General features: G+C 42.1%; 1 protein-coding gene across 7 annotated transcripts in view; it reads left to right on the top strand.

Annotated features, from left to right (window-relative positions):
- The window catches only part of MAST4 (microtubule associated serine/threonine kinase family member 4), a 554,707-nt gene that overhangs the window by 137,826 nt on the left and 392,555 nt on the right, over window positions 1-24,326 (top strand). For all 7 annotated transcript variants that reach the window (XM_057742007.1, XM_057742123.1, XM_057742017.1 and 4 more), the window contains exon 2: window positions 18,740-18,893. In XM_057742007.1, coding sequence (XP_057597990.1) covers window positions 18,740-18,893 — 154 coding nt within the window. The remainder of the gene's footprint in view (window positions 1-18,739; window positions 18,894-24,326) is intronic.

The raw sequence follows: 24,326 nt of genomic DNA, 5'->3' as shown, positions 1-24,326 counted from the left end.
ATTTGGTGGTCAGATCTTGTCACGTGGCTCTCTCCAACCCCAAGGGGCAGGAAGCGCAGGAGTCTTGTGTGTGCAGAATGTCGAGAGCTCAAGGTGGTCCCTGCAGCACTAGTGGCCACTGTACCGACGTACCAGGCACTCTTCTAGCCTCTGGGCTCTCACCAGGGAACAAAACAGATCCTCACCTCTACCTTCCTGAAGCTTATGCGCTAATGCAGGGGTGCCCAACCCCCGGGCCGCAGACTGGTACCCAGTCCTCGGCCTGTTAGGAACCAGACCCCAGAGCAGGAGGTGAGTGGCAGGTGAGCGAATGAAGCTTCATCTGCCGCTCCCCATCGCTCACATTACCACCTGAGCCATCTCCCCCATCCCACCCTAGTCCGTGGAAAAATTGTCTTCCATAAAACCAGTCCCTGGTGCCACAAAGGCTGGGGACCGCTGTTCTAATGGGCGAGGGCAACACTAAAGCAAAGAAGGAAGACTTAGAGGGTGGCTAGGTGCTGGGGAGAGGAATAAAGCGGGGGTAGGTAAGGAGTGTATGTGTGTCTGTGCGTGGGCAGGTGCGAGAAGGAGGGGGCTGTGGATTCTAAACAGAGTAGACGGCCATGACATTCTTCTTCAGTGTGAAGATGCTCTGACAGGTCTGCCTTCTTTTTTCAGTTGTGGTGAATGTATAGCTACTGCCAGGCCTCTGGCACATGCTCTGAGGCTGCTTACAGACAGCTTCCATCTAATTTCTTTCACCTTTTATTTCAGCTTGATTATGTCCATTGTTGATGAATAAATTTTTGCTATGAGATATTGTGACTGTGAGGTTCTGAAATGTAAGAATTCTTTACAGATTTTAGGTAGATCATTTCCCTGTTTTAGAACAATTATTAAAGTCGAGTTATGGATACCTTCATTGTCATTTTCCTGTAGATTTTCTTTTTTTCTTGGTTTTAATTAGCTATGGTGATGAGCGACTTATTAAGTAAAAAAATTCCCTTGATGTTTATGTGATTTGTGTAAAGTCATTTCTAAAATTTCGAAAATAATTCTCAGAGGTGATTTTCCAGCTTTTGCCTCCATTCGTGTTCATTTGGGAGATAGGGAAATGGTAAATAGTTCCACATTTTTGGTATTTATTTGTGGAATGTAAAATGTAAAATAATTGGGCTTCCTAGGTGGCACAGTGGTTGAGAATCCGCCTGCCAATGAAGGGGACAAGGGTTTGATCCCTGCCCCAGGAAGATCCCACATGCCGCGGAGCAACTAAGCCCGTGCTCCACAACTATTGAGCCTGCGTGTTAGAGCCCGTGAGTCACAACTATTGAGCCCATGTGCTGCAACTACTGAAGCCCATGCGCCTAGAGCCCGAGTTCCGCAACAAGAGAAGTCATGGCAATGAGGAGCCCGCACACCACAACGAAGAGTAGCCCCCACTCACAGCAACTAAAAAAGAAAGCCCGGGCACAGCAAAAAAGACCCAACACAGCCAATAAAATAATAAATAAATAAATAAATAAATAAATAAATAAATAAATAAATAAATAAATAAATAAATAAATTTATAAAATGTAAAATAATTTTACACTTGCAGCTAATCCTGCTGTAACTGACTCCCTCCCCAGACAGAGGACACCCACCTGTTCAGCCACATCTTCCTCTAGTTGTTGGAGGAGAGGTGATTCTTATTTATTTTCCTTGACCTTTCTCTCCTCCTGCTGTCCCCCTCCACCCCCCCACCGCCCGCAATGGCAGGAATTCTGGGGAGAAAAAAAGAGGAGATGGGTAAAACTGGTTTGCCTTAATCAGAAAGGAATAGTAGAGTCGGGTATAAGGAATGACTGGGCCTCTTCCTCACCCAGCTGCAGGGAATTTTTTTTTGCAAAGCGAATCCTCCTCTTGTTGTATATACACGGAGGCATTTTAACCTCTTAACTCCTCGGGGTAGTGGTCCTCTAATAATGCTCTCAAATCCAAAGTAGACGTTTATTCATGCAACGCATATGCGAAGTGTTGGCTTTGTCAGGCCTTTTACTGAGTTGTGGGAGGCACAGATAAGCGATTAGGATCCATAGGGAGCAGCAGACATACTAACCAAGAAGAGGATTGTGTTCTCCTGTGCATTATGCTAAAACAGGGGGACTGGCAAAGCGTTTTTCTAATTTTTTTCCACTGAGCAGGGAAAGGTATTTTTCATCATTCTTGCCATTTTTCAGTTCCATTTCTTTGTTTGTTTTATAAATTTATTTATTTATTTTTAGGCTGCGTTGGATCTTCATTGCTGTGCACGGGCTTTCTCTAGTTGCAGTGAGCGGGGGCTACTCTTCATTGTGGTGCGTGGGCTTCTCATTGCGGTGCGTGGGCTTCTCATTTCGGTGGCTTCTCTTGTTGCAGAGCACGGGCTCTAGGCATGCGAGGGCTTCAGTAGCTGTGGCATGTTGGCTCAGTAGTTGTGGCTCTCGGGCTCTAGCACACAGGCTCAGTAGTTGTGCTGCACGGGCTTCATTGCTCTACGGCATGTGGGATCTTCATGGACCAGGGATTGAACCCGTGTCCCTTGCATTGGCAGGCGGGTTCTTAACCACTGTACCACCAGGAGAGCCCCCAATTCCATTTCTAATGGGTAGCATTTATTGAGGTGTGTTCCTCACTCTCTAGTCTGTGTTGCTTTGGAACTGTGCTGTGAGGGATCTTAGACTTCTTAGTAGTATTAGGTGACACTGGGGCATTAATCCACATACCTGTCTTGGGAATGCTTGGGAAACCGTGGTGGTAAATCACCAAGGGTCCTAACTACCAATGGGCTCCTGTGCCTCTAGGAAGAGGTAAGTGTGTATATGGGTAGATGGTTGCTTTAGGACCAATCAGTTGTGCCCAGGACACCATCATAACACTTGTGAGCAGAGCATAAAGTCTGATACAAGCTCTTAAAGGAGAGAGAGGGGAGACAGAGTGAGGGCATTGGAGAACACGGGCTGAGGTAGGAAAGAATAGGAAGTTGCTGTATGTCTTGTCTGGGGACACTGGACCATGCGTGATCTTGAGGAGGACAGAATTATAGTACATATGGTTCCTAAAAGTTACAGCGTGTCTGTTCTGGAGCCTCCTCTAGTGGCTGCTGCTCTGTGCAGTGCAGAAATCTGAATGGAAGATGTCGTGTTTTTCTACTTTGATATTCTCGCTGTGCATCATCTCCCAGAAATAAAGTCCACGATGTTTATATCAGTGCCTGGCCCACAGAAGGCCTTCTGTAAATATTAGTTCCCTTCCTCTTTTCTTCTTTGGTAAGTCATTTCCTTGTGTCAGAGAGGCTTCCATAGCCTGGCAAATTTGTTTTGGAAGTAGTCTTAGGAGGCTTATGTAATGTTAGGGGTGGAGGAAGGAGAGGAGTTCAGTGGGCAAATGGTCCAAAAGCAGAGAGTGGAAAAGAAAGCAGGCTCAGGGAAGCCTCTTCCACCAGTTCAGGTGGCCTGCACCTTCCATCAGGTACAACAGTAACGTAGAGCTGTTGGTCTGTAGCTGGGTGGCAGGGCTGGTGCTGCCTGCACGAGGATGGCACAGAGGAAGAGGGTAGGTCTGATAACTAGCCATGGGGCTCAGTCTTTATTGGTCACTAGCTCTGATGTCTGGGGCGAGTCACCTCAACTCTCTAGACCTCAGTTTCCTTATCTGTAAAGTGAGGATGACAGTAATACCACATCAGAGGCTTGTTTTAAAGATGAGGTGAAATAACCTGCCTACAGCGCTTAGGATGGTGCCTGGTGCGCAGTGGAGGCTGTGCTTAGGGAGGGAGGGAGGGACTGGTAGATTGAGACTGGGGAAAGGGGGCATTGACCAGCCACCCTGCTTGCTGTTTCTCGCATGCTGAACTCACTCTCACTTCCAGGCCTTCAAACTTGCCCTCCCCTTGGCTTGGAAGCCTCTTGGCCCTGCACTCCTGCCTCCCTCCAGGTCCCTGCTCAAATGGCCCCCTCTCAGAGAGGTGATGGCTAACCACCCATATGCCAGAGTGGCATATCCCGCTGCGGCTGCTTCACGGCCCTTCCTTCCACCTGGAAAGAGGGGCTTGGCTCTGCATGCTGCTCTCTCCACAGTGCCCAGAAAGCGCTTGGCACACAGTAGATGCTCGGTGAATGTGCCGAAGAAATCAGGCACTGGCAAGCTTGTTCAGTCAAGGGGGCCGGGTAGTAAATACTTCGGGTTTCTGGAGTCGTACGGTCTCTGGGACAATTGCTCAGCCCTGCCCATGTGGGCAGAGTGTGGATGGTATGGAAACTAATGGGTGTGACTGTGGTTGGGTAAATTTTTATTTGGCATGTGGGCTGTAATTGGCTGATCCCCGCAACATCAGCCCACGGTGAATGTCAGGAATGAACCTTTGGTGGCTGTGGAGGTTTGAGCTTGGTGGGCATGAGGCCTCTCAGCAGCAGGGGGTGACCGTAACCATCGCGGGAGCGGAGTAGAAAGAAAATCCACAGCCCTGATGGGGAGGCAGCCTGGCCTCTGGTAGCCACGATGATACAGGTAGATGGGGATTGTGCACGTCCCTGGCCACACCAGTCCAGTGGGCGCGGCCGTGGAGATGAGAGCTGTGCTTTCCCATTTTGTGAACTGGTGTTTGTTAATCTTTGAATAAACCTTTAAATGGCCAAGAAATTCATTGTTTAAAACCCCCGTATAAGGAGAAGAAAACTAATTTGTCTACCTTTAATTTTAAATACAAGAACCCTAGGTTTATTGAAAGGAAGACTATATGCGCAGAGTGGACTGTTCTATTCTTGCCTGATTTCAAGCTCAACTTGCAACTTTCCCTGATTTAGTGTGTCTCTTGATTCCAGCCTTTAGATACACATGTATTCAACATAGTGCCCCTTCCCCCAGTGAGTCTCAGGCAAGAGTGGAAAAATAAAGACCTGGGGCGTGAGAGCCAGAGCTGGGTCAGATGCTGACTGTTGAATTGCTCGCTGGGTCCGTCTGTCCAAGCCTATTTCAGACGTGGTCAGATGCTTTCCGACGTAGGGACTGGTAGGCTTTCTACCTTGTCGGGGGTTTCTTTGGGGTTCTCGTGTGTTGGGTTGCTTTTGTTTTTGTTCTTTAGTGGAAGAGAAACAGAATTGTTTCTTCTTATTGGCTAAAGTAAGTATATTTTTAATAGTAGTTTTAGAATTCTTGTTTAGAGACATGGTTAAAAAAAGATCATGATAGAACTCTCAATCCTCTTCAACTCTTTTGATCTTATTTACGCAGCTCTACCCAATCCTCGGGGGCTGCTTTGAGAACTCAAGGGATTCCCTATGGTGAATTATCTTCTGTCTGTTTGTACTACACTGTGGCTTCTGGTGAATGCTTCTTTTAGCAGTGCTATGAACCTGTACCTAAAGGCAAGATCTTTTCCTCGCTTGATTTCAGATGGTTGCTGGGAACATCTTGGTTTGTCCTTCACTCCCGGAACCTGGAGAAGAGTTTTCTTCCCAGCAAGTGCAGGGTCAGGGGGGATCAGAGCAGAGGGCTCCTGTTTGGAGCCAGAGCCTTTTGTGGGGAAAAGGCTCTCATAAAAATACATGAGTTCCCAGTAATGGTTAGTCAGCCAACCAGACTTTTCAAAGACAGTATCTATCAAGCTATTCACTGCTCTTCTTTCTCCTTTTTCTTCTGTCTCCCTCGTTACATTCCCCACCCTCTCCCTTCCTCCTCTTACGTGTCTTTCTCAGTCATTTTCTCCTTCCCGTGTTGCTCTAGTTCATGTTTCTCTGGGGCCCTGGTAGGTTAGACCTGGCCTGACTCTTGGGGGCTGGGAGTCCACATGGTGGCTGATGACTTGGGATTCAGCCCTGGGACGGTGTGACTGGAGGCCCAGGCCAGGGAGAGTAGTAACTGAGAAGCAGAGACTCAGCCCAGGGGAACAGGGTAGACAGCTGGGTGGACCCTGGTCAGGTAGAGATCTAGGAGTAAGAGGGATCTGGTGCTGAGCCAGGGAGCTGCTGACTGGTAGCTGAGGGCTTAGAATTTATTTATTTAGAATTGTGGACTATATTCGTTTGTAAGTATTTAATACAGTTACTGTATTATCATTATTTATTACGTGTTATTTTTGCTAAGAGAGAAGATTGTTAGGCTCTGTGGTGAGGGTGGGACACGACCAGCGTGGAAATGTGAGGTGACGCGGAGCCTGGGAGCTGACGGGGCACTAGCGTCCCTCAGTCGCGCTTGTTACATCACTTCCCCCTCTTATCATCTCCCCCCCTTCCTCCCTCAGTCCCTTCCTTCTCTTTCTTCTCCATTCCCTGCATATTCTCTGGTTATGTTTTCCCTCCTGAAGAAGAAACGAAGCTGATAAAAAATAGTTTGCGTGGACCTGTACGCCCCCGCCCCATCCCCAGAGCCCTCCTTTGAGTTCTCTTAGTAGATGCCAATTTCTCAGTTACTGTTTTTCCTGTCCTTCTAAAATATTTCCATTTTAACCAGGTGAGGCCCCTAAGCTGCTGAGCACGCGTGACTCATGCTTCTTAGGAATGCTTTTCTGAAGAGTGTTTATTTTGCCTCTTGGGTCAGGGTTCAGTTTGCTACCGCTACCCATGGTGGATTTCCTCAAACAGCCCTTTTTTTCCTCTTCAGGTAAAATCATGAAATGAATATTAATTTATATGTTTGTCCAGTTAAAGAGCTTACACATTATTTTGCAAGAAGAGCATATTTTGAAGTTTTTCCCAGACACTTGTGGAAAGTTTACTTTTAGATTCAATGGATGTTTCTGATCAGAAGTTCTAGTGCTTGATTATTTTCTTTTAAGGTTCTGGCAAGATGAACCAGGCTAAGAGAGGAAATGGAAAGGGGTAGAGAAGGAACATTTGAGTGCTTTCTTTTGCGAGGAACTTGATATTGATCAGTTAACTTAATCCATAAGAATCCTCTGAGGAGGATGTAATTATCCTTATTTTATAGGTGAAATTATACTTTGCCACCTTTACGTGGGTGAATGCTATCCCAGCTGTGGGCTTGCTTCAGAGCCCTGCCTCCTCCTCTCCCCTGTTCTCTGGTCCCCTCAGGAAATAGGACATGATGCCTGCAGTGTCCCTAGGGCACCCACCTTGGTGGGGTGGATGGTGCCTTAAGAAGGACAGACGTTTAGGGTCAGGCTGTGTGGCACCGATGGTGGGAGAAACTCTCCTCTTCCTCTTACACCTCCTTTCAGAGATGGTTTAGCTGCCAGATATTCTCCTTGATTGGTTTTCATTTAGTTGAAAAAACACCTTGTCTTTTGGTGTTTATTTCACTTTTTTCATGTTCCTTCTCTTTCCATCTCTGGAGCAACGAACAAATCCTTCCTCCTGCCATAACACAAAATAGTTGCGCTCAGCCTCAGACCCTGTAGACTCAGATACTTCCTCTCTAGGGCACTTATCACAGCAGCTTCTCAACAAACCGAGGATTCTCCTCATAAGTCTTTCTTAGACCAGCTTGTTCCGAAAATAAATTTTTTTCTATACCCCATTCAAGAAAAGTTTGAAAAGCCCAAGCTAGAGGGAAAATTAGCAAGTGTTTACATACCACTCTGTGCTCCTTCATGCACTGCCTTTGGGGTCCCCGAGAAGACCATAATCTATATGAGTAAATGATAGTCAACCCCTTCCTGCATTGCAGGCATTAAGTAACACCGCATAGCTTGACCAATACAGTAAGGACTGGAAATTAATTAGGTGCTGGGCCACAGCTCTGCTCAAAGCCTCTATAGTCCCTCATAGCTAACTCTGTTGTTACGTCTGCCATGTTGTTTCATGGTTGTGCTTTTGTGTCTGTCTCCTGCACTCTGGCAGAAGTGTCCTGAGGAAGATGACTATGTCCATTCTGTTTTTTATCTTCAGCCCTTAGCACAATGTCTAGCTGTTAAAACAACTCTTGGTTGAGAAGGCAAGTATGAATGAAACCCATAGAAAATCATGCAAGTCAATTATACTCGAGTGATGGATACCAGCAGGATTGCATGAGTAGCTGAGAGAGCAAGATGTGATGGGTAATAGATTGTCGGTCTGGAAATCTGTGTGCTGGTCTGGATTCACGCACCCGCTGTCTTTGCAAACCTGGGCGGTTGGCTTGGCTGGGGCTCTGTCTTCTGAAAATGGAAATTAGGCTACAGGTGATTCTATGTTGTGATTCTGTAATTCTGATTTGAGGATTTCAGCTAAGAAGTCCTAGAAACTGCTTCTGTAGACTGCCAGTTAGGATTGAACTAGGTCATTCAGATTGGTTGACACCAGAGTGTAAGACCCAGTCTTTTCTGAGGAGCCTTCTTGGACTAGGAATGGAAGAGGGAATTATCTTTCTAGGGCTTCATATACTTTGCCACTGTGGGCCCCTCTCAAGGAGGCAGTTTGGAAGGGACATGGGCTTTGGAGTTAGGAATCTTGAGCTTGAGTTCCTTTGTACCTCCCCTGAAGCTGATAACTTTGGAGGGGTTTATCTTTCCCAATGTGTTTGCCCATTGGTAAAATGGGAATACTACTACTACCTGCCTGGGGGTCTATTCTCTCTACCAGATGGGGAAGTGGGCAGAGAATATCAAGTTTTGTGGCATTGTGAGGATTTTCCCCTCTGACTTTAAGTGCGGGGATGATGACTGGTAAGGAGCATATTCTCTGCCTGCTTTGTTAACCGCGGTCAGAATCTTTAGTTATGTTGCTGATGGGGACATGATGGTACTGGGGGAATTTAATGCCTTCAGATACGTAAACAACTTCAGGCATAGATCAGATCCCAAACTAAAGGTCAGGGACACATTTAGAATATTAAAGTGACAGGAAAATAGGTGATATTTATCTAGAGTCAAGTCAGTGTATTCCCTGTGCTTCCCGAGTGTCATTGTTTGTAAACTAAGAGAAGCACTATATTTCAAAATACTGTAATATAATATTAGCCCTGTTTTTTCATCTGTAGACAATTGAATTTGTTGCTTAATGTACACATCACAATTAAATGCCCGCTCTGTGATGCTTTGTCCTTGGAACTATGATGATACTGCTGGCTGTGTGTGTGGAGGCGGGTGGGGAAGGAGGGACTGGGGATGTTCCTAAGCAAAGGAATTAACTTTCTTGAAGTTGAGTTGACAGACAAAAGCGAGATTGTGGTATCAAAGTGCTAATTTACATATTTCTCTTGGGAAGGAAGAAAGAAAATCAATTCTCTTAAGAGATGAAACTAGTGGTGCAGCTCTGTTTAGGTGAATGCCATCGTAGTTTGATCTACTAATGTATGTTAGGATGTTTCTGAAATACGTTTTATATTGCTAATTGAAGTTTGTGATTCAAAGAATTAATTACAGAACTGAAGATGGAAAATGATATTGGTATCTAGTACATCTTTCAATTTAAATATGTTCTGTTGATGTATTTTTCAACACATGGATGTTCGTTGAGAGAGTGAAAAGCCGTAAACAGCTAAATAGGTTGGGGAAATTAATGTGGCTCAGGAAATGGTTTGCTTAACAAATCTTGTTGACCTGAACAATTCTTGCACAGATTCTATCTATGCTCTCCATTCCCCCCCCCGCGGCCCCCCCCCACACAATTCTTGTTCTCAAAAGGTTTTCAGATCACCTACAGTTACACATAACTCAGCAAGATGAATAACTTAAAAATAGATGAAGACAGACAAAAGAGAAGCAAGTATAGAGCAGAGTTTCTCAACAGTGGCATTATGGATGTTGTATGCTGGGTAACTCTTGTTGGGGGCTGTCCTGTGCATTGCAGAATGTTTAGTAGCATCCCTGGTCTCTAGCCAGTAGATCCTGCACGTAGGTTGCCCCCTTTATGTTGGACAAACCAAAAATGGTTCCAGACGTTGCCAAGTGTCCCCCAGGTGGCAAAATTACAACGACTTGAGACCACTGGTGTAGAGGGTGTCTTTGTTTGAGTCACTATAACAAAACACCATAGACTGGGTGGCTTATAATCCCAGTTTATTTCTCACAGTTCTGGAGGCTGGGAAGTCCACGATCAAGCCACTGGCAGATATGGTGTCTGGTGAGGACCTGTTTCCTGGCTTATAGCCAGACTTCTTTCAGCTGTGTTCTCACGTGGTGGAAGGGACAAGGGAGCTCTGTAGGATTTCCCACTCATCACGGCTCTGTCCTCGTGACCTAATCACCTCCCAAGGGTCCTACCTCCAAATACCATCACTTTGAGGGGTTAGGGGGTCAATGGATGAATTTGCAGTGGGGACACAAACATGCAGTCTAGCAGAGGGTGAGGTAGGATCCAGTGAGGTTACTGCAGATTGCAATCAGATCCATGAAGCCTTTATTTATTTATTTGGCTGCAATGGGTCTTCGTTACAGCACGCAGGATCTTCCTTGCGGCATGGGGATCTTTCTTAGTAGCGGCATGCAGGCTCTTAGCTGTGGCATGCGGGATCTCGTTCCCTGACCAGGGATTAAACCCGGGCCCCCTGCATTGGGAGCATGGAGTCTTAGCCACTGGACCAGCAGGGAAGCCCCTCAGATACGTGAAGTCTTGGTGGAGACTGGACAGGCCACACTTGCTGGTGATGGACTGCAAGCTTTGCCCTGTGATTTCTAGGGGTTGCATTAGAAGAACATGATTAATCATATGGTTCATGGGCTTCCCGGAATAAAATAAGACCATAACCCAACAGAAGCAGAGCCGTTTCTAGTGCAGAGAACTGGCAGCATTTTCTCCAGGGTTCTGGCTCTCCAACTGCAATGAAGCTTCTAGTGGAGAGGGTTTTTTTTTTCTGTTCTGTCCACTGTTGCGGCCAGAGAATACCTGATTCACAGCTGCTTAGTATTTTTGTTGAGATGAGTCTTGACAAGGAGGATACTGTTCAATATAGGCCCTTCTGTTTATAGAACAGAGTGGCAGGATTTATAGAAGGCTGCTTCCTATAATATCATTAAACGGAAGCATGCATTCTGGGAGGCATAATCCAAAACGAATGTCAGAAAATTCAGTTAAATGGGCCCCAGTAAAATGTGGTCCAAGACTGTAGCTCTCTCAAGTGTCTGACTGAATCTATAGTGAGATTTTTAGCATGCTGGAGGAAGGGAGGTTGTATATTCTTCAGGAAGTGGTGAGAATGTTAAGTGTTTTCTCTCCTTTGAGTCATTGTAGAGTAGAGATGAGAATGCCTGAGCGGCACCGCTGGGAAGGGCCAGGGAAATAAAGCGCCATATATGGTTTACGAGTCAACAGGCTAAGAGAAGGGGAGACTTGCGCTGTGATGACTGTTAGCATCCGCATTATTGCTTGGTGCTTGTATGTGCCAAGCACTGTGTTGAGCCCGTCTCATGCATCCTCCCTCTGCACCCTCACCACCTCTGAGGTCCATACTTCGGAGAGGAGTTATGTAGCATGACAATGGGATTCCATGCCTGAGAACTCAACTTTGGCGTAGGCTCCTCATCTCATGCATGCTGCAAACCCCATGATCAGGACCCAGGAGTTTGTGCTCTAGAGCACAGCACGAGAGTTACAGCCTGCAATAATTTTATTTATCTATTTATTTTTATTTTGTGGTTATTTCTTTTCTGGCTGGAGATAATTTTAAAGCAGTTCATTCAAAGCCTGTTCTCATTTGAGCCATAAAGAAAAAAAAAAAAAGACAGCTCAGTAAAACTGTAATCGGTTTAATGTCCTTGCAAACCGTTTATGATGAAATACACATGCGGAGATATTTCCCAATGAAGTGACTTCCTACACCGGAATGTTAATAATTAAGTGCATATATGCATGCTTTTAAACTTCACAACCACCTCAGGAGATAGATGAGGAAACAGGCATAGAAATGTTCTAATTAGGATAGGAATGGCTGGCATTCCTGCCCACTGCGGAATTAGCCTGAAAATGATGATGACTGTCTTAACTATAGAACCCTATCACATTTTAAAATGTTGTTTATAGGCTTTGGTTTACATGTAAATAAAATCCAATTTGGCAACAAAGTCATTTCAGGTTGCCAGTTTGATTCCTTTTTGGATGGAGGCAATAGAGCAATATTAAGATTACAAGCATAGTCTATACAGTGTTACAGTTCTTCATTTATTTTCATATCTACAGTTTCTTAGAATGTTTCAAATCAAGAAACAGAATAGGTGAACAGTGTCTTTATAATCCTGTGTTAGTAGTCAGTCTCTTTCTTTTTTAGCATAAGAAAAGACTTTATCATGAGACCCATTATGTATATGGTGACATTGGTGATCCCTTTGAACTAATGAACTTTGGCTGTAGGGCACATGTGTTCTGGATGGGTCTTTAAAATGCAGGTGCCACATCTTGGAAATGAATGATGAATTACCGAAAGGAGGAACTGATAGACACGAGTGATTATGCTAGTTAGGATACAGTTAAAAGGTCGAATAATTCATTATTTAGGAATCACCTTCAGAGGTAGCAGTGTTCAAAAATTAGCACATTAGTGTGTATATACAAACGATTCTTTGAAAAGATGCCATTTGGTCTAACCTAAGGGTCTTTTTCATACATGAAGTGTTCAACTTTGTCAAAATGCTAGAGGATCCCTTTAGCGTTTTCACCTTGAGTAACATTTAATATTATAAGCTGATACTGTTTTTTTCCCAACAGTCAAAACCCTTTATTGCATGTGTTTTTTTATTTTTTGTGTAAACTAAATACCAGATATTTGCAATTTGTTCTTTCAACAAATATTTACAAGGTGCCTTTTGTGTAGAGCAGTAGACAAATAACTTACATTCTAGTGGGGGGAGAAGAAGGACAATAATATAAAAGGTCTAACTTGTCATGTGGTGATAGATGCTAAGGAGAAAAATTGGGAAGGGAAAAACATGGTGGGCATGCCCTTTTGCAACCAAGCACGACCCTATGGGACCTTCCCAGGTCAGACCCCTACCTCATATCCTCTGCTTTAGCTCCTCTCTGAAGTACCTAGATAATAGTATCTGATGTAAATTTCCTGAGTTTTTCAGATGCTTAAAACCACCACCAAGTGGGAGAATTACCTGCTTGAAGATCATGAGCTCATAGTCCCCAGAGCTTCTGGCATCTAAGAGTTGATTACCATCAACCAATCAGAGAATTGTGCATGGGCTGGTGACAAACCCTGGGATGCCTCTCCCTCATCTTGCCTTTGAAAATGCTTTGCTGAAACCCCTTGGGGAGTTCACATTTTTTGAGCAGGAGACACCCATTCTCCTCACTTGGCCCTTCTCTGCTCCAAACTCCAGTGTTTTGGTTTATTTGGCTTCAGTGTACATGGAGCACAAAAACTTATGTTCGGTAACACTTTTACATAGGGCAATTAGAGAAAGCACCTCCTCCCCCAAAGAGTATCCTTTGAATAGAGACCTGGAGGATGGGGGGAACATGGTAGCTAATATCTGGAGTGTATCCCGGGTAGAAGAAGTGATCAGCGTAAGGGTCCTGGGTGGGAAGATGCCTGGGTCTTTTGAGGTCAAGCAGCAGATGAAGTGGAGTGAGTGGAGTAGTAGGAGCTGGGATCAGAGAGATGGACTAGGGGTGGGAGGACCTTTGTGGGGCATTGTCTAGACTTCTGATTTTGTTCTGGGTGAAGGGGGAGTCGTGGGAGGATCTGGAGCATCTGGCTTATGTTTTAGAAGGGTCACTGGCCGCTGTGCTGAGAGTAGGATGGAAGCAGAGATATCTATTGGGAGGCTATTGCAAGAGAGATCCAGAGTGGTAGCAGTAGAAATGGTGAGTGATTGGATATATTGTAGAGGTTGAGTTAGGGGATTTGCTGATTGGCTATGGAATAAGAAAGAGAAAGTGTAAGGTTTGTGACTTGAGAAGCTAGACAAAAGGAGTTGCCATTTACTGAAGTTGGAAAAATCTCCTAGTTTCCAAATAACAGGGGTTATATGAACAGGTAAATGAGAGAACTTGTGTGGGTGCTTGGGCAGGAGAGTATCTGGAGATGAGGTTGGAGAAAACTGTCAGTTAAGAAGGCTGCAAGTTCAGCATTCATCAAAAGTTATACTGTGCCTTTTTACAAAGAGATGGGTGAAACTATGGGATATAGCCATAGAAGAAGAAACCCATGGTCTGTGTTTGGAGACAGTGGCCGTGGTGGTGGTGATGGCAGAGACACTAAACAAAATAAGACCGAGTCTTGTAAATGATTTGCCTTTAATTCATCTTCACTGATGGCAGAAGCCACAGAGCAATTGTGGTGGACTCTTCTGTTTTACTCAGCCTGATAGTTGTAAAACAGCACACAATGGATGGAGATACTCAGTAAAGAAGATATAGATTTCTGGTGATTAGCATTTCTATAGGACTGGTAATTTTGGAAACTTTCCCCCAAGTCTGGATCAGACTTTGAGTAGTTGTGTATGCTGTTTGTTCTCTAAGATGCTTACATGTTTCCCGTGATAAACTGCTAGCAAAATTATTACCAAAATGCAAATCAAAACTACAATGAGGTATCACTTCACACCAGTTAGAGTGGCCATCGTCAAAAAGTCTACAAGTAATAAATCCTGTAGAGGGTGTGGAGAAAAGGCAACCCTCCTACACTGTTGGTGGGAGTGTAAATTGGTACAGCCACTATGGAGAACAGTCTGGAGGTTCCTTAAAGAACTAGAAGTAAAGCTACCATATGATGCTGCAGTCCCACTCCTGCGCATATATCTGAAGAAGACTATAATTCAAAAGGATACATGCATCCCAGTGTTCATTGCAGCACTATTTACTATAGCCAAGACATGGAAGCAACCTAAGTGTCCACTGACGGATGAATGGATAATGTGGTATAATGTGGTATATATACAATGGAATATTGTTACTCAGCCATAAAAAAGAATCAAATAATGCCATTTGCTGCAATGTGAATGGACCTAGAGATTATCATACTAAGTGAAGTAAGTCAGTAAGTCAGATACAAATATGATATATCACTTATATATGGAATCTAAAAAATGATACAGATGAAGTTACTTACAAAACAGAAACAGACTCAGTGACATAAACTTATAGTTACCAAAGGGAAAAGGAGGTAGGAGGGATAAATTAGGAATTTGGGATTAACAGATACATACTACTATATGTAAAATAGATAACAAGGATATACTGTATAGCACCAGGAACTATATTCAATATCTTGTAATAACATAATGGGAAAGAATCTGATAAAGAGTGTGTATATATATAATATATATACACATACATAGGTTTAACTGAATCACTTTGTTGTATACTTGAAACATTGTAAATCAACTATACTTCAGTTAAAAAAAAACAAACTGCTAGCAAGAGAGGTTGCTTACCTGTAAGAGGTAAGTTTGGTCCCTGTCTGACTTCTAAATTCAGTAATATGCACATGCACTTCTTCAAAACTGTTTTGTGGCTGTTAGAACTACAAGAGGTTAAGAAAACTAAAGGTAGGAAGTTTTGAGGAAATCTAGTCCCCCACAAATCAGTGTTTGCCATTGGCCAATGAAGAATGGAGAATGTGTTTCAGTCCAGGATACTCTGTGGCTAGAACGTGCTAGGTGAGTATGTGACAAGGGAGTGGGGGCTGGCTCTCTAGGAGCCCACTGAATGCTTGGTGAGGGAAATTAGAAGTGTTTGGAGCAAGGGTGACAAATGCAGGCTTAAATGCCCTTGAACGTGAGTGAAAGCTGTAACGCCAGCCTCTATCTTTAGTTGATTTCCTTGTAGTGTGGAGACTTTGGGAGTTTGTAAAAGTTGGAAAACATTAAACTGAAACCATTCAGAGGGCAGTGTCCAAAGTGATATGTTGACTGTCTGCCATAAGCGCCAGGGTCTGATGAAATGTTTTTAAAGGATCATGATTGTTTGAATCAGGACAAAAAAATGAAAAATAAATTGCAAGGCTGTAGTGGACCATTTTGAGAAGCTTTGACTAATGGCAGAAAGAAAAGTAGAGCCACTGACAACACAGCAAATTTGGAAAAAATGATGTATTTAGAGAGAGCCCTGTTGGGAGTGTGAATTTGATATGAGGAAGAAAATGGGATCCTGGAACATGGCACAATGCTTATGGGTTTTCTGCTTCTATTGTGTTGGGAACATTTGCAGCCCTCGCAGTTCACTGCCTCGATTTTGCCAGGTTTAAAATAACACTCCCCTCTTGGGGTTATGATTCTGATTAAAAACTCTGGCTTGTGGACTAATAGCTTATGGCTCTATGTGTGATGAAATGGATTTTCTTTTTTATCTACCTACACTTTCTCCTTGATTTCCTTCTCTTTCTTCTACATTTGTTTCATGTCCTTTATGGCTTTGTTGGAAATATGTAAGGAAATCACATAATTCCTCCTTAGGAATTATCTTCTTTCCTCTGCTTATTTTTTTCACCCTCTGTTAATTGGTGATATAACAATCTTCCCCAGAGAAATTAATTATAATTCCACAAGCTGAAAAATTTAACTTCAGGTGAAAAATAAGTAGCAGAAGTTGATGAACCTTAAACAATAAATATTTGTATTTTATGCAGCTGCCACTAGTAATTAAGAGAAAATGACTAACTAGAATAGCCCCTAACTCACTTGGTTATTCTGAGGGGTTCTTGGTGCATTCATGCGAGTAGCAGCGATTGTGGAGCATTTTGTTGAATGTCTGTGACACATTGCCACCTTGTGGCTGCAAGTTTTTCTTTCCGTGTAAAAGAACATTTTTAATATTAAGTCTACGTGATATATTATTTGATTTTTTTCCCTAGTATTTATACTTCCCCTTGATAACAAAATATTCAAGACATAAGAATACATTGAATATATGGCAGGAGAATTTAAGACAATGTCCTTGTTCTTTGAAGATGCAGGTGGAAGTATTGAGGGGTAAAAATCCACAATGTCTGCCACTAACTCTCGTGGTAGGGGTGGTGGGGCAAAGAGAAGGCGAGAGGGAGGGGGGAGAAGGAGCAAAAGCCATGGGCAAAAGTGAACAACTCCCCACTCGTCAAGGGAATATGGTGTTCATTGTACGAACCTTATAACTTTTCTGTTGTTGCAAATTTCCTTAAAATTTCCCCAAAGTGTTGACAGAGAAAAAGAAAACAAAACAAAAAATTGGGGTAAGGGCATAAAATGGAGCTAAGAAGGAGGCAAAATTAACCTCTGCATTGTGTCATAGATTGACTGCATTTGGACCACTGACTGGCTTCTGCATTTCCTAGTAGTTGATGTGTCACTGTCCAAGGTGCCCTTGCTACATTTCATTGTCTGTAAGGTTTAAGGGCAAAGTGTGTAACACTAGACAGAAATTTGTCCTTGAAGGCCCTCCTAAGTAGGACACTGATGTAATGAACAGCAGCCCTAACAAATACTTCCAAAAGTACAACCTGCAAGTCCTTTTCCCTGCTGATCAGGGCAGAGACTGAAATGGATGCACTTCTAGTTTTTTGAGGACCTCTCACTAAACTACTAAGTGGCAGTGAAATACAGTAAACTACTGACTGGCGATGAATTTCAGATGGCACTTATTGACAAGTGCTTGAAATCCAGCTGTTCTGTGTTACTAATGAATACAGCTGAGCTTGGGGCAGAGGTGACATCATGTAACAGCTGAGCGAGTGTAGTCTATTTCATCTCAACCACTTTGAGAGGAGTTACTCCTAGGCAAGGTCAAATTTCTTTTTGTGCCATGGTTTTGACTATTCCGCATTGCATAGACAGACACATAGATGACTTCATCCCTGAATTTCTTTTTCCTATAAGTACATCCATGAGAGTCTTAATCTAAAAAAAATATGACAGATATTAAAAGAGGACCTTCTTTCTACCCAGGAAAACAAAACAAATTTCAGTGAAGTATCCCTAAAAATGCCTGGCTTTGAGCAGTGTTAACCAACTCTTTTTTTTTTTAAACTTCTATGAAGTTGGCTCTTTTCTGTGGCAATTGGAATATCCATTTTTGTTCTTAATGACTGTCTGGGTATACGCATGTGACATCAATATTTTTGTCTTTAAGAACTATCTAGACCCATACACATGCATACATACTTACTTGGAGGAGAACATTTCAAAACATAGGGCCCTATTCAAGTATGAGAGGTTTTCTTAATGAAAACAGGACAGATCCTGAAATAAGTGTTATGACACAAGGGACTCTTTTGTAAAAAGCTGTCTTTTGAAGTGACTTTGGTTTCTGTGACTCTTGTGACAGGTTTTCTTTTAAAAAGTTATAAAGTAACATAGGGATGTATTGATTTCCATTAAGGACTGTGGGGCTTAGAAAGTTCCCTTCCCTACATATGTTTGTGAGCACCAAAAGCTTGTGAGTTTTCTTTTTTGAACAACTAAAGTGATCGGTGGATTCTCTGTAGAATTTATAGAGCGATGTCCTTCATTTTTTAGGGGGATCATGGCCCACAGAAAGACACATTTTACATAATGACTGACTCTGGATATACATGTATAACTTACCCATTTCTTGAAAGGATTCTTTTTCTTCCTTCATGGGACTCTATAATTTCTGTTCTTTTGCACTAAAAACTACTGGTCACCATCTACTAAACTTAATTTCATGATCCAATAACATGCCATGACCTCCAGCTTGAAAAACACTGCAATGGAGGCTTTACAGCAAGCCAGATGCTCTTTCAGATGGAAGACTCAGCAGTGGAACCCTGAAGTCTCTAAACCAGCCAAATTCAAAACAGGGTTAGGAGAGAGGGATTTAGAGAAGGAAAAGAGGGAAGAAAGTGTGCCTGGGGAGTGGGGGCTGTTCATTTTAGTTGAGAGTGTCCCCAGCAAGTGATGCCACTGTCCTTCTCTCTGCAGCTTGACCACATATTATCCCCTCCGCCCATGCCATTTCGGAAATGCAGCAACCCAGACGTGGCTTCTGGCCCTGGAAAGTCGCTGAAGTTTAAGAGACAGATGAGTGAGGATGGAAGACAGCTGCGGCGGGGAAGCCTGGGAGGCGCTCTGACCGGTGAGTCCCACGGATGACTTGTTTAAGGGGTGGGGTTGTGTTTATACAGTACAGTCGGCTCTCCATATCCGCGAGGCCCACGTCCATGGATTCAACCAATCACAGATGGAAAATACTTTAAAAAATTCCAGAAAGTTCCCTAAAGCAAAGCTTGAATTTGCCATCTGCTGGCAACTATTTACAGAGCATTTACATTGTATTAGGGCTTATGGATAATCTGAAGTATCTGGGAGTATACACATAGTTGATAAATGCTGTGCCACTTTATATAAGGGACTTGAGCATCCGTGGGAGTCCTGGAACCAATCCCCATGGATAGGTGGGGGCAGCTGTAGAGGGTCCCCGATGACAGTGGAGTTCCCTGTGTGAAAATCAGCCCCTCAGAACAAGCCTGCGTCTCCGCAGACCATTTGGTAAAACCCAATCCAATCCAGAGAGCCATTAAATTGAGGATTACTGAAGTATAATTTACATACAATAAAATGTATCCATTCTAAGTGTACATGTGGGTGAGTTTTAGAGAATTTCTACACCAGGGTAACTACCATTAAAATCAAAATATAAAATGTTCCCTGTGCCCCTTCTTTGGGCCCAGGCAACCCCAGATCTGCTTTTCATCACCATAGATTAGATTTGTCTTAAGAATTTTGTACTCACGGAATCATACAGTACATGCTTTTTTGTGTCTGGCTTCTTTCGCTCAGTATGTTTTCAAGATTCATCTGTGTTGTTAGGTGCCTCAGTATGTTGAACCTTATAAAAAACTGCCAGACTGTTTCCAAAATGGTACCATTTTACATTCCCTCCAGCAATAGGTGACTGAACTGATTGTTCTGCATCCTTGCCCATCTGTGCTATTGCCAGTTTTTAAATTCTAGCCATTTAAATGGGTTAGTAGTCCTATCACATTCTGGTTTTAGTTTGTATTTTCTTGATGATGAAATGATGTCAAACCTCTTTTTATGTGCTCATTGGACATTCGTATTTCTCCTTTTGTGAAGTGCTTATTCAAATCTTTCACCCATTTTTTTTTCTTTCATCCATTTTTAAGATGTGTTGTTAAAATTTAATTAAAAAAGTAACATCCACAAAAACTACAAATAGCTTTTATTGGCTTGAAAGATAGCCAAATTAAAATAACTTAAAGCATTTTTTTAAATAGCTTCCCATATAAACTTTCACGTTATTAAACTTAATTTTAAATCACTAAAGGTTAGATTTCTGTTTTTCCATTCTGAGAGCTTTTCCCTCTAAATATAAATATTTTCAAAGAAACTTTATTGTTTCCTAAACCCTAACACAAAGTTTTCTCTACATGTGACAGTCTTGTCTGCCAGTTCATAAATGACCTGGAAAATAAATTTTCTTCATTTCTTTTGGAGAATTATGGATTTTAACTTTTTGGAGGCGAAATTTCTGGGAGCAGAAATGCTTCTGTACCATGATCAGCAGAGTCTAGAACAAGTGACCCCGTGTGGTACACGGCTGGGATGGAGGGTGAAGCTGACTTCAGGCCAAGGGGGAGAAATTCATCAAAACATGGCTGCACTTCACTAAAATCAAGGCAAATGTTCACACTTGAGTTTTACTGATGTTCTTATAATGCTTGTTAGGACATTTTTCTTTGCTTTCATTTCTATAGATGCAGAATATTTGCCTTTTAAAATAGGGGATCCTAAAGATTTAGTCTAACCCATAGTTTTTTAGCCAGGGGAAGATTAAATCTTAAAGGTTAAAAGGCTCACCCCTTGCTTCCTAATTTCACTTAGAAAATTTACTTACTTTGGTTAAACAATTTTTGGCCAATGAGGGGGATGGGGGAGTAATGGTTTGCTCCAATTTTTGCTAAAGCAGTTTACTTAAAACTTTAGAATAATGCAAAAGTATAGCTCTTGATGCAGATATATGACCTGAAACATGAAATTTGGTGTTTAGCTTTAAAAAAAAAAAAAAAAAAGCTGAACTTGATTCCCGTTTCAAAATCTCAACAGCTTTAGCAATTCTAGCCATATACAATTAGCTTGATATAAAATTATTTTAGGTCATTAACTTTTTGGTCAGATAATTTTCAGAAATGTTTAATCGTCCTTAGGAGAGCTTGAACATCAGCCTGTTTTAAAAAACAGTCGCTAGAAAGTTATTTTAGAATATGAAGAAAACATTCTTAGTTGGTCTTCTGGAAAGCTTAGCTGAGGATTTAATGAAGTAATATGCAAAGCAGCCCAGTGATGGTGGCTGTTAGTATTGTGTGCGTAACAAATTAAATTTAGGATTTTTGCAGTTTATGGGTAACTTGGTCTTATGAACATCAGTTTGAAACCCTTATCAATTGAGTTTCTACTTCGTGTCAGGCACTGTGCTAGGGTCAGGTATTAAAGCAGAGAGAAGAAAGCATCATCGCTGGTCATTAAAAAACATGGTTTCCACTAGTTTTAGGCAACTATGAATAATCACATATGCTCTTCCCTTGCGATAGACCTTGTTGCTTAACTTACATCGAAACTGGTTTTGACATCAGAAGTTTGTGCCTGATAGTTTCTGTAACTTAAAGACCAGCCACCTTCCTATTGTTTAACTTTGTTTTATTTCAAGGTTGTTCTCCTTTAGCAGTTCTCTACTGTTTTCTTTGAAACAAAGGCTTTGTGACATCTCAATTTATAGTTTGAAAATTTTGCCACCCTATTATCCTTTGTAAGTTTCACTAAACTCTTAGGTCTTTGAGAGGAAGAGTTGTGATCTTTTCATCTACTCATTCCTAATGATAGCTGACATGAAGACTTTGCTATGGGGCAGGTACAGTTTTTAGGGAATTACATTTATCGACTTATTTAATCCTTACAACATCTCTGTGCACTTGTGAGGGAGGCACTCTTATACCCATTTTACAGATGAGAACACTGAGGCACAGACAGGTTGAGTAAATTGCACAAGGTCATTATGCTCAGAAACAGCAGAGCCAAGATTTGCACCCTGGTGTTGTGGCTCCACAGTCCATGTTTGTAGCCACTACAGTATGCCTAGCACAGCTGGTGTCTAATAGGTTTTCAGTATATTCCGGTAGGATTAATTGGAGTAATTTTTTTCCAATTAATTGGAAAATTTTTGCTCAGTTACTATCTGGGGCTGACTCAATCTGTATAGATTCTGGTCCATTAATTACAAAATAAATTAAAACTAGGCAATTAATATATACTAAGAACTTTAAAATTTACATATTCCTTAATCTAGCCATTCTGTTCCCCAGATATCATCACAAGGAAATTGTTGTGAATATGTGTAGAGAATTAACTTTAGTTATGTTTAGAGCAGCACCACTTATAATAATTAAAGTTGCATGTTATCTAAAATCTAGATATCAGGCAAAAGAATATTGGTGCAACATAATATGGTATATGCATAAAGTAGAAAACAATTATAAACATTAAATCATGTGAAAAAATACATTTTAACATTGAAAAAGACTCAATATATTTTTAATGTGAAATCTCATTGTTGAATGGACTCATATCATCTTTTCATAGGATTTACTCTGATTGTGATTAGTTTATATTTAACGAGAGGGAGGAAAGCAATTCCTATCTACTAAAGAGTGTATTCAAGCTGGGATTATGGTTGACTTGGTCCCCTTTATAATTGGGCATGTGAAGAATGCTATGTGGTCCTTTTTTCACCCTGCAGTTCAATCCAGAGTTACCTTTGCCCCTGAGGTTTTTTGTGGCATTAGGTGGTGTATCAGTTGACAACAGTAAGGCTATATAACTGCAAAACGTCCCTGTCACACAGCAATACCTATTCTGTTTTTTCTCCCATGGCTGCCGGTCAGCTGGGTTTTGGGTGATTTAGCCTAGGCTCTGCTGAGATTAGTTCTAGGATGCAGTCTGGGTCTAAATCTGCTCCATGTGTCTCTCCTCTTCCTTGAACCAGCAGCTACCCAAGGTATTGTGTTCTTCCTGGTGAGAGATAGGCGCGAGCCCTTGCACGTCCACCTGCACGGGCAGGTTTCAAGGCTCTGCTGGCACCATGTCTGCTAACTTTCTGTTGACCAAAGCAAGTCATATGATCAAGCCCAGCATCAATGGGCAGAGGCGTGCTCCACTCACCAGGACACCTAGGCAAAGATGCAGTTCTATAGCACTCCTGGGGGGAAGCGAAGAATTGGCACCGATAATTCAGTCTGCATAGTTCACCTTCATTTCTCTTTAAACACAATCTTTTAGGATGAAAATATTTACATTTACCTATTTTTCAATTAAGAAAGTAATATGTGTGTTCAGTGTGGACAGTTTAGAAAGTACAGAGCACCATAAAGAAAGAGGCGTAAGCCCATAATTCTACCATGCAGACACCCTGGATTGAACTTTTGACATTTTATTCCCCAACTAAAGTTCTGAATGACTAAGAGTATTATATCAGAGGAAAAAACAACCAGTACCTTTTATGCAGGGCTGGCATTTAAAGAACAGACCTAGAGTGTACCATGCCCATCACTGCCTGGAATTTTTTTTTTTTTTTTTTAGGCTGATGATGTTTTATATCTTCATGGCCCACAGCTTGCTAAATAGGCACCCAGAAGCATCATGTAAACATTGACTGAGCTTTGGAGCCCCCTGATGAGGAAAAGAAGCATTATTCAAATCATTATACAGATTCTTAAATCTGAGCATGACTAAGTAGTAATGTGCCTGACAGTTCACAGCAAGGAAGCTGCGGAATGAAGGGCAGAACCTCAGGATCTTAACTCCTGGCTTCTTGATATGCAAATGGTTGCTCTGAATCCTGGTTCTACATTCCATAGCTGTGATGTTTGTGTGTTGCAACCCTAACAGTCAGAAAATGAAGGAAGACCTCTTTTTCTTATGCAGAAAGTTGTGTTTTTCAGAACATATTTGGGTTGTATGGAATGTAAAACAAAGAGGAATCTATGTATGTGTGTCACATACACATAATAATAAGAAATCAACTTTGTAGACAGTATACATTAGAATTTCTAAAACTGTTAGCATTGTGGTATTCTACCTGGGGGGGAAAATTGAGATTTTTCCTGCTTGGACTGTGGAAATCAGTTGGGGATAACATCTGAAAATTCAAAAAAAGGCATTTCAGAATGAATTTGACTTCAAGAGGGAAAGGAAAAACAAACCACACAATCCCAGAAAACATTCTTTCTTTTAAAATTAACTTGAAGGCTATTGTGTTTAAGTGCTGTGTAGTTTAATGGGTTTCTCATCCTAAAGGCCTCCTTAGCTTAGTGGGCAAGTCTGACAGAATCTATATTAAAGCAAATTTACATAAAATATAACTATGTTATAGGTAACCTTGGTATTCAGTAAATATTGCACCTGACTACTCTCGCATATGGTCTGGATTTCTTCATGTTTGTAACATCATCACAAGCATGCCTATGTAAAAAGGGCATGTATTAGGATAATACCA

This window comes from Hippopotamus amphibius, chromosome 1 (assembly GCF_030028045.1).
Source record: "Hippopotamus amphibius kiboko isolate mHipAmp2 chromosome 1, mHipAmp2.hap2, whole genome shotgun sequence".
In the NCBI taxonomy this organism is placed as follows: Eukaryota; Metazoa; Chordata; class Mammalia; order Artiodactyla; family Hippopotamidae; genus Hippopotamus; species Hippopotamus amphibius.
The sequence above is the reverse complement of the archived record's forward strand: the minus strand, read 5'-3'. Positions and strand labels throughout refer to the sequence as shown.